We start from the raw sequence: 14,108 nt of genomic DNA, 5'->3' as shown, positions 1-14,108 counted from the left end.
TATAGTTGATTTACAATGTTGTGTTTTTCCCTCATTTTTTAGAAAGGTTTAAATCATTGAATTGGTTTTTATGGTTCTCTGCCTTTGGCACTTGTTTTCTCTTCCAGGCTTTGCAGAACAAGAGCTATAACCACTTTGCTGCCATCTATTACTTGTTGGTGGAGCGCCTGAAATCACATAGGAGCAGTTTTCCTGTGGAGCAGAGACTTGATGCCCGCCAGCGTCGGCCTAGCACCATCGCCGAACAAACAGTTGCCAAGGTAACACCCCATTAGCCAATAGTCTTATCTGTGCATGTGCCTGTTCACATGTTTGACACATTTTTCATCATGTAGTACAAAGGGTTAGGATTTCATCCTCTACACCTTGTTTTTCTGTAAAGTTTTTTTCTGTCATCGTTCACTAGATCCTCAAATGTTTTATCATTTTCCTATTTTTAAGGATTAAGTTTATTTCAAACAGTTTTTTCTTTAAGGGATTTCTCATTTTTTTTATCATTCACTTATGTTAAGAATTATTGTAACTAGCCTGTACATTCAGTTTCATTTAACAAATTTTTATTGCAGGTTTACTATGTAAACTTCTTTTATTAGACACTACAGGGAAGAGGATGTATAAAAGAGTCATTGCCCTCAGAGTCATTACATTATAGAAGCAAAATAAGACAACATCATGAATAACCATCATTCAAAATAGAGAAAGGGCAAAATTTAGAAGATACTGTGGATATCATTCTGATAGAGAAAACCTTTTTTTAAAAAAGGGCAAAGGGGAGAGAGATGCATCTGATTGGGAAGGCTTTGTGGGAGAGGCGGCGTTCAAGGTAGAGCTTCACAGCTGTGTAGGACTTTGTTAGGGAGAGGCAGTGGTTAAAGGCATTATACGTAGGCAGAAGCAGTGTGAGCAGAAGTACTAAAGTGAGCAAGCATAGGACTTGTTCAAATTAATTCACTTGAATTAAAGAATAGGGAAATGAAAGAGTTAGAGTGCTAAGTTGAAGCCATGTTGTGAAGGGCTTTGAATGCCAAGGTAAAGAGTTTACTAATAATTCAGGAAGAAATGAAGAACTACAGAAGCCTGTTAAGCAAAAAAGCGATAAAATTATACCCATACTTCAAGCTAGCAATCTGGTAACATTGGGAAGGATAGATTGGCTGCAGAAGAGAAGAAAATTGGAGAGAGCTGTTTAGGAGATGATTGTAGTAGTTGAGAGGAGAAACACTGAAGACTTGAGCTAATATTGTGCCAGTGGAAGGAAACAGGAAGGGAGAAGTGTAAGGAACATTTCAGAGGTAGACTCTGGATGAACTTAGCACTGCTCTGGAGAGGCAGCTCAATGTGATGGTTTAAAGTAGGGACTCAAGCACATCCCAGATTCTGCCGTTTCCTGCTGTGGACCTTAAAAAAGTTACTTAAGGTCTTTCTCTGCCTCAGTTTCCCAAGCTTTAAAGTGGGAGTAATTATAGGATGTTAAGACGTTTAAGTTAGGTAATAATTGTTCAGCACTTAAAACAGTGCTATATAAGTGTTTGTTATATAAAGTAATAAATCAATGTTGGGGAGGAAGGGATGACAAATTACAGATGACTCCATTGTTGAGCCCAAGGCTGAGGGAGTCGTGGTGGCAGAGACTCAGCTGCTTATAAGGAACAATGGATCTGAGTCCCTGGAGAGAGGCTAGGGCTTAGGAGAATTGGGAGATCACCTGCATAGAGGTAGAGAAGAGGAGTGGTTCGTTCACATGATCTATTAGGATTTCCATCTACTTACGTGAGTACTTACTTTATTTAAAGTGCAAGTAAGAATCATAGTAGGGGACTTTAACACCCCACTTTCACCAATGGACATATCATCCAAAATGAAAATACATAAGGAAACACAAGCTTTAAATGATACATTAAACAAGAAGGACTTAATTGACATTTATAGGACATTCCATCTAAAAACAACAGAATACATTTTCTTCTCAAGTGCTTATGGAACATTCTCCAGGATAGATCATATCTTGGGTCACAAATCAAGCCTTGGTAAATTTAAGAAAATTGAAATCGTATCAAGTATCTTTTCCAACCACAATGCTATGAGACTAGATATCAATTACAGGAAAAAACCTGGAAAAAATGCAAATACATGGAGGGTAAACAATACACTACTTAATAACCAAGAGATCACTGAATAAATCAAACAGGAAATCAAAAAATACCTAGAAACAAATGACAATGAAAACATGATGATGCAAAACCTATGGGATGCAGCAAAAGCAGTTCTAACAGGGAAGTTTATAGCAATACAATCCTACCTCAAGAAACAAGAAATATCTCAAATAAAAAACCTAACCTTACACCTAAAGCAATTAGGGAAAGAAGAACAAAAAAACCCCAAAATTAGCAGAAGGAAAGAAATCATAAAGATCAGATCAGAAATAAATGAAAAAGAAATGAAGGAAATGATAGCAAAGATCAATAAAACTAAAAGCTGGTTCTTCGAGAAGATAAACAAAATTGATAAACCATTAGCTAGACTCATCAAGAAAAAAACGGACAGGACTCAAATTAATAGAATTAGAAATGAAAAAGGAGAAGTAACAACTGACACTGCAGAAATACAAAGGATCATGAGAGATTACTGCAAGCAACTATATGCCAATAAAATGGACAACCTGGAAGAAATGGACAAATTCTTAGAAATGAACAGCCTCCCGAGACTGAACCAGGAAGAAATAGAAAATATGAACAGACCAATCACAAGCACTGAAATTGAAACTGTGATTAAAAATCTTCCAGCAGGGGGCTTCCCTGGTGGCGCAGTGGTTGAGAATCCGCCTGCCAATGCAGGGGACGTGGGTTCGTGCCCTGGTCTGGGAAGATCCCACATGCCACAGAGCAGCTGGGCCCGTGAACCATGGCCACTGAGCCTGCACATCCGGAGCCTGGGCTCCACAACGGGAGAGGCCACAATGGTGAGAGGCCCGAGTACAGGAAAAAAAAAAAATTTTTCCAGCAAACAAAAGCCCAGGACCAGATGGCTTCACAGGTGAATTCTATCAGACATTTAGAGAAGAGCTAACACCTATCCTTCTCAAACTCTTCCAAAATGTAGCAGAGGGAGGAACACTCCCAAACTCATTCTATGAGGCCACCATCACCCTGATACCAAAACCAGACAAAGATGTCACAAAGAAAGAAAGCTACAGGCCAATATCAGTGATGAACATAGATGCAAAAATCCTCAACAAAATACTAGCAAATAGAATCCAACAGCACATTAAAAGGATCATACACCATGATCAAGTGGGGTTTATCCCAGGAATGCAAGCCTTCTTCAGTATATGCAAATCAATCAATGTGATACACCATATTAACACATTGAAGGGTAAAAACCATATGATCATCTCAATAGATGCAGAAAAAGATTTTGACAAAATTCAACACCCATTTATTATAAAAAACCCTCCAGAAAGTAGGCATAGAGAGAACTTACCTCAACATAATAAAGGCCATATATGACAAACCCACAGCCAACATCGTTCTCAATGGTGACAAATTGAAACCATTTCCACTAATATCAGGGACAAGACAAGGTTGGCCACACTCACCACCATTCTTCAACATAGTTTTGGAAGTTTTAGCCACAGGAATCAGAGAAGAAAAAGAAATAAAAGGAATCCAAATCGGAAAAGAAAAGTAAAACTGTCACTGTTTGCAGATGACATGAGAGAATCCTAAAGATGCTACCCGAAAACTACTAGAGCTAATCAATGAATTTGGTAAAGTTGCAGGATACAAAGTTAATGCACAGAAATCTCTTGCATTCCTATACACCAATGATGAAAAATCTGAAAGAGAAATTAAGGAAACACTCCCATTTACCATTACAACAAAAAGAATAAAATACCTAGGAATAAACCTACCTAAGGAGACAAAAGACCTGTATGCAGAAAACTATAAGACACTGATGAAAGAAATTAAAGATGATACAAACAAATGGAGAGATTTACCATGTTCTTGGATTGGAAGAATCAACATTGTGAAAATGACTATACTACCCAAACCAATCTACAGATTCAGTGCAATCCCTATCAAACTACCAATGGCATGTATCACAGAACTAGAACAAAAAATTTCACAATTTGTATGGAAACACAAAAGACCCTGAACAGCCAAAGGATCTTGAGAAAGAAAAACGGAGCTGGAGGAATCAGACTCCCGGACTTCAGACTATACTACAAAGCTACAGTAATCAAGACAGTATGATACTGGCACAAAAACAGAAATATAGACCAATGGAAAAGGATAGAAAGCCCAGAGGTAAACCACACACATTATGGTCACCTTATTTTTGATAAAGGATTCAAGAATATACAATGGAGAAAAGACAGCCTCTTCAATAAGTGCTGGGAAAACTGGACAGCTACATGTAAAAGAATGAAATTAGAACACTCCCTAACACCATACACAAAAATAAACTCAAAATGGATTAGAGACCTAAATATAAGGCCAGACACTATCAAACTCTTAGAGGAAAACATAGGCAGAACACTATGACATAAATCACAGCAAGATCCTTTTTGACCCACCTCCTAGAGAAATGGAAATAAAAACAAAAATAAACAAATGGGACCTAATGAAACTTAAAAGCTTTTGCACAGCAAAGGAAACCATAAACAAGACAAAAAGACAACCCTCAGAATGGGAGAAAATATTTGCAAACGAAGCAACTGACAGAGGATTAATCTCCAAAATTTACAAGCAGCTCATGCAGCTCAATATCAGCAAAACAAACAACCCAATCCAAAAATGGGCAGAAGACCTAAATAGACATTTCTCCAAAGAAGATATACAGGTCACCAACAAACATGTGAAAGGATGCTCAACATTACTAATCATTAGAGAAATGCAAATCAAAACTACAATGAGGTGTCACCTCACACCGTTCAGAATGGCCATCATCAAAAAACCTACAAACAATAAATGCTGGAGAGGGTGTGGAGAAAAGGGAACCCTCTTGCACTGTTGGTGGGAATGTAAATTGATACAGCCACTATGGAGAACAGTATGGAGTTTCCTTAAAAAACAAAAACTAGGACTGCCATACGACTCAGCAGTCCCACTACTGGGCATATACCCTGAGAAAACCATAATTCAAAAAGAGTCCTGTACCGCAATGTTCATTGCAGCTCTATTTACAATAGCCAGGATATGGAAGCAACCTAAGTGTCCATCGACAGATGAATGGAGAAAGAAGATGTGGCACATATATACAATGGAATATTACTTTGCCTTAAAAACAAAACGAAATTGAGTTATTTGTAGTGAGGTGGATGGACCTAGAGTCTGTCATACAGAGTGAAGTAAGTTAGAAAGAGAAAAGCAAATACCATATGCTAACACATATATATAGAATCTAAAAGAAAAAGAATGGTTCTGAAGAACCTAGGGGCAAGACCGGAATACAGACACAGACGTAGAGAATGGACTTGAGCACATGGAGAGTGGGAAGGGTAAGCTGGGAGGAATTGAGAGAGTGACATGGACATATATACACTACCAAATGTAAAATCGAAAGCTAGTGGGAAGCAGCCGCGTGGCACAGGGAGATCAGATTGGTGCTTTGTGTTCACCTAGAGGGGTGGGATAGGGAGGATGGGAGGGAGACGCAAGAGGGAGGAGATATGGGGATATATGTATATGTATAGCTGATTCACTTTGTTATAAAGCAGAAACTAACACACCATTGTAGAGCAATTGTACTCCAATAAAAATGTTAAATAAATAAATAAAATTAGATAAATAAAAATAAAATAAAGTGCAAGTAAGAGCAAAAGAGTTTTCACTTTGTATTTTTTGTTTGGCAATTTTACAAAATTTATAGAATTATAGTAGAATTTTGCATTGGCTTCTACAGAATATGTGAAAAAGAAACCCCAGGAAATTAAAATCGTCTTGATTTTAATAGGTAAATGGTGTACCTTGTTATACATATTTTAATATCTAAAATAATGTGAGTATTGATACTAATGTGAGTAAAATAATATATCAGTAAAATTCCAGATATTTGGGTTGAAGTATCTCTGAGCACTTGGAATCCTTCAAAGTCTAGTGGTATGGCTTTCAAGATAGAGAGGAGGGAGATAAAATGAGAATTCCTAAGTTGGAGTAGTAATAGTGAGATGGAGGGTGCCCCTTCCCTCTGGAAAATGCTGCCAGGCGGAAGGATAGGAAGCAGGAAAGCCCCCATGCTGAGTAGCTTCCCTCCCGAGTCTCTTTATTCTTCTGAAACATTACACAAGTGAGGGTTACATAAACGATTGCTCCTGAGCACACGCATATGTTATTGTACATGATTTCCTTTCATATCTAAACTTGAAGCAGATTCCTTAGATCTCAAGTTATATTTCATTTGGCTTGGGGCTTCTTATGTTTGATCATTTTTTTTATTACCAAGCACCCCGTGAGTTCTTCTCATTTTATGCATTGATCCAAGTTATCATAGAAAGCTATTTATTGTGACTTAAAATGTATCTAATTCAAATAGCAATCTTCAGTGCTCATTCAGAAACTTGTCTTGAGTGCCATCTGGATGCTAAGAAACAGGCACTGGGGTTGAAGAAGATCTCCCTTCCCTACGAGACTTCACATTCTAATGTTTAGTATTGAACTTGTTAAAAAATAGATTTCTCTGTTTTTATGACTATAAATGTGCTTAAAGCTTTAGTAGAGCCTTCTCCCTTTGAATTCTTTGGTGTTCTACTATCTGTTTAAAGAAGTGGCAAATCGCTTGTTGCTTGATAGAGTGATAAGGAACTGGGGAAATCACAAGATCCTTTGCAGAGATCACATGACTTGTGCAATCAAGCAGACCTTGGGTTCCATACTGAGCTGAGTGACTTCAACAAATCAGCATCTCTGAGCTCCAGGGTCCTTAACTATAAAATGGAAATAGCAATACCTACTTCATAAGTTTGCTACAAAGATAAAATTGATTAATTGATACCAGCAGTTCCGTTCAGATAGAGCACTTATGTGCCAGGCACAGTCCCAGCCATCATGGTTTCATAGGTACCCAGGAAACAGTCCCTGCCCTTAAGGAATTTATGGTATAGTGATGAACAACCCATGATTACTACTTAGAAAACATTGAGATTCCCACTTTAGATGGATTTAGAGTACTTATATTTGGCACATAATATACAGGAAATGTTACATCTAATTGACTGCAGGTGACTATTTTTTTAAAATATGCCTTTTTCTTGTGAATTCTATCTGCTAGTTTTTAATAGTCCTTCACTCCAACTTTCCATCAACTGTAAGTAGACTAGAATGAAACACTCATCCCAGTTCTTCTTTAATTACTGATTAGAGGCTGCCCTCCACAACTGTAAGAAAAAGTCAACTAGGGCTGCTGTTAACAAAGCACCACAGACTGGGCAGCTTCAACAACAAAGTTTATGTTTTTGCAGTTTTAGAGGCTGGAAGTCCAAGATCAAGGGGCCATCAGGGTTCTGAGGACTCTTCCTGGCGTGTAGATGGCCACCTTCTCACTATGTCCTTGCACATCCTCTTCTCTGCACATACAGGAAGAGAGATCTCTGGTATCTCATCCTCTTCTTAGAGGGACACCAGTCCTTTTGCATTAGGTCCCCACCCTTATGACCTCATTTAACCTTGATTACCTCCTTAAAGGTCCTGTCTACAGATATAGTCACATTGGGTGTTAGGGCTTCAACATATAGATGGGGGCAGGGGCAGGGGGCACAATTCTGTCCATAATAAGCATACTCCTATAGGACCAGTAAAGATTTTTCCTGTAGGAGAAAATGTTATTTTCATTTTAATGGTGCTGGAAAGCATAAAATCAGAAGAAGAGATTCAAGACAATAAACATATGATCTAAAAAGTCATTACAGTTAGTGGACATGGTCATTGTTTATGGCCACTCTTTTTTTTTAATTTATTTTTTTATTGAAGTATAGTTGATTTACAATGTTGTGTTAATTTCTGCTGTACAGAAAAGTGACTCAGTTATACACATATATACACTCTTTTTTATATTCTTTTTCATTATGATTTATCCCAGGATACTGAATATAGTTCCCTTGCTCTTTATCCATTCTATACGTAATAGTTCGCATCTACTATCCCCAGACTCCCAGTCCATCCCTCCCCTACCTCCCCTCCACTTTGGTAACCACAAGTCTGTGCTCTATGCCTGTGAGTCCCTTTCTGTTTTGTAGATAGGTTCATTTGTGCCATATTTTAGATTCTACATATAAGTGATATCATATGGTATTTGTCTTTCTCTTTCTTACTTTCTTCATTTGGTATGATAATCTCTAGTTGCATCCATGTTGCTGCAAATGGCATTATTTCGTTCTTTTTTATGGCTGAGTAGTATTCCATTGTACCACATCTTTTTTTTTTTTTTACATCTTTATTGGAGTATAATTGCTTTACAATGGTGTGTTAGTTTCTGCTTTATAACAAAGTGAATCAGTTATACATATACATATGTTCCCATATCTCTTCCCTCTTGCGTCTCCCTCCCTCCCACCCTCCCTATCCCACCTCTCTAGGTGGTCACAAAGCACCAAGCTGATCTCCCTGTGCTATGCAGCTGCTTCCCACTAACTAGCTATTTTATGTTTGGTAGTGTATATATGTCCATGCCACTCTCTCACTTTGTCACAGCTTACCCTTCCCCCTCCCCATATCCTCAAGTCCATTCTCTAGTAAGTCTGTGTCTTTATTCCTGTTTTACCCCTAGGTTCTTCATGACATTTTTTTTTTCTTAAATTCCATATATATGTGTTAGCATACGGTATTTGTCTTTCTCTTTCTGACTTACTTCACTCTGTATGACAGACTCTAGGTCCACCCACCTCATTACAAATAGCTCAATTTCGTTTCTTTTTATGGCTGAGTAATATTCCATTGTATATATGTGCCACATCTTCTTTATCCATTCATCCGATGCTGAACACTTAGGTTGTTTCCATCTCCGGGCTATTATAAATAGAGCTGCAGTGAACATTTTGAGTACCACATCTTCTTTATCCATTCCTCTGTCAATTTACATTTAGGTTGTTTCTGTGTCTGGCGATTGTAAATAGTGCTGCTATGAACATAGGGGTGCCTGTATCTTTTTGAATTATAGTTTTGTCTGGATATATACCCAGAAGTGGGATTGCTGGATCATATGGTAATTCTATTTTTAGCTCTCTGAGGAACCTCCATACTGTTTTCCATAGTGGCTGCACCAACTTACATTCCAACCAGTGTAAGAGGGTTCCCTTTTCTCCACATGCTCTCCGGAATTTGTTATTTGTAGACTTTTTAATGATGGCCATTCTGACCGGTGTGTGGTGATATCTCAGTTTAGTTTTGATTTGTATTTCTCTAATAATTAGCAATGTTGAGCATCTTTCCATGTGCCTATTGTGTTTATGGCCACTCTTGGAGAAACTGGTAATATCTGCTTGCTTGGGATATTAATCAACCATCTATTTATTATAATAACATATTCTTTAATCAGATCTTTAGTGCTGGGCATGCTGTTTGAATATTTATACTCTAACTTGTGCCAAAAAGACTTCCTTAATCCCGTCAGTGATTGCAAGAATCCTAAAAAGCAGACCCCTGAATCTGTCATTGTATTTCCTGTGAAGCGGCTGTCATAATAAAATGTGTTATTTCTCTGTCCTTACCAAGTTCACAGTAAGTTGTTGTAGTCCAGGTTGGATGTGAAAGGAAAATGTGTTATGCTTGGTCTGGCCCAGCACAATCCTGCCATTTAAAAAGTCATAGCTAACAAGAGGCAGGGAGTGAGAAGAACATATCATAGTTATCATGTTGGTATCTCATTTCCAGGGCAGTGTCTACAGGTAGTGCTTTGCCCTGATAAGGAGCAGTCTAATAAATTTGGGAAACAGAAATCAAAGTTCAGCTTTATCCTTTGATTGAAAAACCAATGATAAGGGTAAGAGGAATGTATCAAATATGCTTTATTTGGAAGTTTAAATTTTACATTGTGGCTAAAAAAATTAATTTAAATGACTAATGCTTGAAAGGAAAAAAAAAATGTTTCATCTCAAAAGTGACGAGGATATAGGCCTGAGGAATGATGATATAAGAAAAGCTATTTCTTTACCATGCTCAGAATAATATACAGTGTATTTTCTGTCTCTTTTTACCATCCATATAATACCAACACTTTGCTATTGCTGTTTTGTTCTTTATCTCATGCAGTATATCTAATGATGTTAATGTTGGAATATAAAGTATATTCTAAATATAGTCATAGTCAAATATAAAGTGTATTTATAACATATTCCCCCATTATTGAAAACCATCAACCTGAAATTTTAACTGGGAACCATTAGCTAGTATCTGAGAACAAAACTGTGTATTCATTTTACTAATTCCTGTATTAAATTATTGTCATCATTTTAAGACTTTAGAAAGGAGGAATTAACATTACTGAGCGAAGGACTTTACATGTTGCCTTTTACAGTCCTAACTTCACTGTGAAGTAGATATTATGACATTTTTCAGAGGCGAAGAAAATAAGATGCAAAGAGTTTAGGTAACTGATTAAGTTCACACAATTAGTAAGTGATGGAGCCCAGAATCAAAACCAGGTCTTGGGAAGGGAAAAGCTAGAATCATACCATTTTGTTCCTTTTCACTTGTTTGAATTTAAAGCTCACCATCCTATATCCCTTAAAGTGACAATGGCAGAAAAAATACAGGCCATTCCTCTGCCTTTTAGAAACTGGTATGATGTTTGTTCCCTCAGATATTTTGCAATGTCTGTTATGTTCAAAAGGCATCTAATAAATTATTCTGCTAGTTTTGAAGAAATGGGGAGGAAAGGAGTATCCAGCGGTTTCATCTTCAAAATCAATTCTTGCCAATTGTCATAAAGGAAAATTCTCTTTTAAATGAAGACTTTGTAATACTTGTTTACTTAGAATTTTTAACAGAGGAGACATGGAGAATGGACTTTCTAGAGTAGGTTGACTTCAGGAACATAACTTGCTCAGCAATAAGCATCTCTGTTTCCACTGGGCAAGCAGGCTGTGTGTGTTCAGTCTGTGCGTCTCTTTCAACATTCCTGTCCCCTCCGAGTAGCTGCTGCTTCTCTCTTCTTCCTCTACACTCACTCCCTTGCCAAGAAATATATACCATCTCACTTCGTACCCCACCAAAAAAAAAAAAAAGAGATGCAGGTAGATAGCCCTTATTGCAGTGTACTTTGTATTACAGTTAGTTGTGTGTGTATCTTATCTCTGGTTCAGTTTTGATCTCCTACTCTTAGAGACTGGGACTTCTCTATTCTTCTTTGTATCTTTCCAAGGTAATATATTTAAGGATATAGCCAATATATGTTCATTGAATTGAAAAAAAGTGTCTTAGATTCCTTACAAAGGCTAGCTTTCCTGTCATCTGTGAAAGTTATGCACCTCATCATGGAACAGGAACGAAATTCTGTACAACCTATCTCAGAATAATTGATTGCTAGACTGCTTCAGATCGATACCTGTACCATGTACGTACTTCATCACATCTTTTCTGGAGTTTCCAACAAATCACTATTTACCCTTTAATTACATCAGGAAGAATTGTTTTATTTCAAGAATTTTGTATATTTATATAGAAAGTATTAATGTTCCCAAACTTTCTGTTCTTGCCATATTTACAGACACAAACTGTGGGACTCCCAGTGACGGTGCATTCACCAAACGTGCGAGTGATGCGATCTGCCCTCCTCCCACAGGCATCCAATGTGGACACCTTCACGTTTCCAGCATCCGGCTGTCAGGCGGAAGCAGCATTCATGGAGGAAGAGTGTGTCGACACTCCAAAGGTACAGATGTGTTTGAGAGACTCCAAGCTTGTTGGTTGGCTGGAGATTTCAACTCTGTCCACACAAATGTTGTACTTCGGCTTAGCTGAACTTTGTCATTTCCTCAAGTCACTTGGGAGGAGTTGTTTTTGTGCAGAAGACCTGAGAAAAGTATCCAGGCCTAACCTCGCTCTCTCTCCATCTTGTCATTACGACGGTTATGTAACATGTCAGATCTCGTGTACTTTTCAGAATCCTTCTTCATTCTCTTTCCTTAACCAATTCCTTCTCTCAAGTTCTAGATCCCTCATAGGTTTTGGATTTTTTTTTAACCAATTGTAATTCTGAAAACAAAAGTATAACTATTGTGCTAAATTGGGCTTTGCCTATGTTATTATGGCCTCTCTTCTGCTGCCTGTGCTGCAGCTACAAAATGATGAGCCATCTTTTTTGGTCAGTTAAACATCTTTTTGTGTCCAGTTTGAACATACTTAAAGGAGATAAGTTTATTCTGGTGTGCTGCATAAAGTTGGCTTTTAGTATATGGAACATGACAGCTTCCCTCATTTAGTGAATATTTATTTAACTTCTAATTTGTGTTTTATATACTTAGCATCCAGTGATATACAGAGGATCATATTAATGAGCAGGTCTTAGAGTATGTTTAAAATAGACTCTGTTCTTCACTAGCTGTGTGGACTTGGATAAAGTGGCTAACTTCTTTGAACCTCCATTTCTCTTGTGTAAAACAAGGATACCAACTTTATGAGACTGTTGTGAGGATTAATTGAAAGAATGTGTGTGAGGTTTTGGGCAAATTGTAGATACTCAGCAAATATTGGTTTCCTGTCTTTTTAGGCTCGTTAGGTAATAAAAAGATGACTCAGACATTAGTTCTGCCTCAAAGTTTGTAGTCTAGCAGAAGAGACATGAAGCTTAACTAAAGGTAATGTGCCAGGTACTGAATAAATTGATAAAACATAATTGGTCCCTTAAAGAGATAAAAAAATCAAAGTGCTGCAAAACTAGAAGGAGACGGGGGAGTTGCTTTTAGTTCATTTGATCAGGAATGTCTTTGGTTTAACTGTCAGAGCTGGGAATTGAGAGGAGGGCAGAATCAGGGTGGATGGAAACTAGGGTGTGATATCTCGGTGGAGGGAAAGGCCTGAGCAACAAGCAAACGTCAGGAAAGCCTGGGTCCCTCTAAGTCAGAGCAGGAGCTCAGTGTGGCTGAGGGAGAGGGCGTGTGAAGGGAAGTTGTACAAAATAAAGACAAATAGCCTTGCTTTGAATGGCAAGCCAAGGGATAGACTCTTTCTCTAGGTTGGGGCTCTCAACAGGGGAACATGTTTCAGTATTATCAAGAGAGTTTTTTCTGGGACTTCCCTGGTGGTCCAGCGGTTAAGACTCCGTGCTCTCAATGGAGGGGGCTCAGGTTCGATCCCTGGTCACAGAACTAGATCCCACATGCCACAACTAAGACCTGGTGCAGCCAAATAAATAAATAAATATTTTTTTTAATAAAGAGAGAGTTTTTGGGACTGCCCTGGTGGCACAGTGGTTGGGACTCCCCGCCTCCAATGCAGGGGGCCTGGGTTCAATCCCTGGTCAGGAAACTAGATCCCACATGCATGCCGCAACTAAGAGTTCACATGCCGCAACTAAGGAGCTGGCGAGCCACAACTAAGGAGCCCTCGGGCCACGACTAAGGAATCCACGTGCCACAACCAAGGAGCCGATGAGCTGCAACTAAGGAGCCCACCTGCCACAACTAAGACCCGGCACGACCAAATAAATAAAATTAAATTGTAAAAAAAAAGAGTTTTTTCCAAATGGACCTTCTCCAAGGTAGTAGGAAACAATCGGAGATTTTTTGATAAGGAAACACCATGATCCACATTGTGCTTCAGAAATGAACCTGGAAGGGTCCGTAGCCTGCATTGGATAGGAGAGAGACTGGTGACAAGCACAGTAGAAGGTTAGAGTGTGTGTCAGGGGAGGTGACAAGGGCTTGAGCTAGGATGGTGCCCGTGAAACTGGAGAGGAGGGGATGGTATAAATGAGATTGCACAGATAAAACTGATAGACTGTTAGGGTCCAGAGAAAAGAAGTCCAGACCGATAACAGTATTTTGAGCCTTGATGATCAGGAAGGTGAATAGCATTTTCAGAAATAGGGAGCTCTGGAGGTAGAGCTGATTCAGAAGTTAAGTAATGAGTAATGACTAGAGCGTAGTCAAGGCACCTTGATGCTGGGCTGCCATA

At 38.4% G+C, this 14,108-nt stretch overlaps 1 protein-coding gene across 8 annotated transcripts in view; it reads left to right on the top strand.

The window, feature by feature from the left end:
• The window catches only part of SIK2 (salt inducible kinase 2), a 132,073-nt gene that overhangs the window by 103,015 nt on the left and 14,950 nt on the right, over nt 1-14,108 (top strand). For all 8 annotated transcript variants that reach the window (XM_027082341.1, XM_027082344.1, XM_027082346.1 and 5 more), the window contains 2 exons: nt 108-260; nt 11,701-11,865. In XM_027082341.1, the coding sequence (XP_026938142.1) occupies nt 108-260; nt 11,701-11,865 (318 nt within the window). The remainder of the gene's footprint in view (nt 1-107; nt 261-11,700; nt 11,866-14,108) is intronic.

Source organism: Aethalodelphis obliquidens, unplaced genomic scaffold (assembly GCF_003676395.1).
Source record: "Aethalodelphis obliquidens isolate GAN/ISIS:26980383/991018 unplaced genomic scaffold, ASM367639v1 scaffold46, whole genome shotgun sequence".
Classification (NCBI taxonomy): domain Eukaryota; kingdom Metazoa; phylum Chordata; class Mammalia; order Artiodactyla; family Delphinidae; genus Aethalodelphis; species Aethalodelphis obliquidens.
Note: the sequence above shows the minus strand (reverse complement) of the source record. Positions and strands in the feature narration are given on the sequence as shown.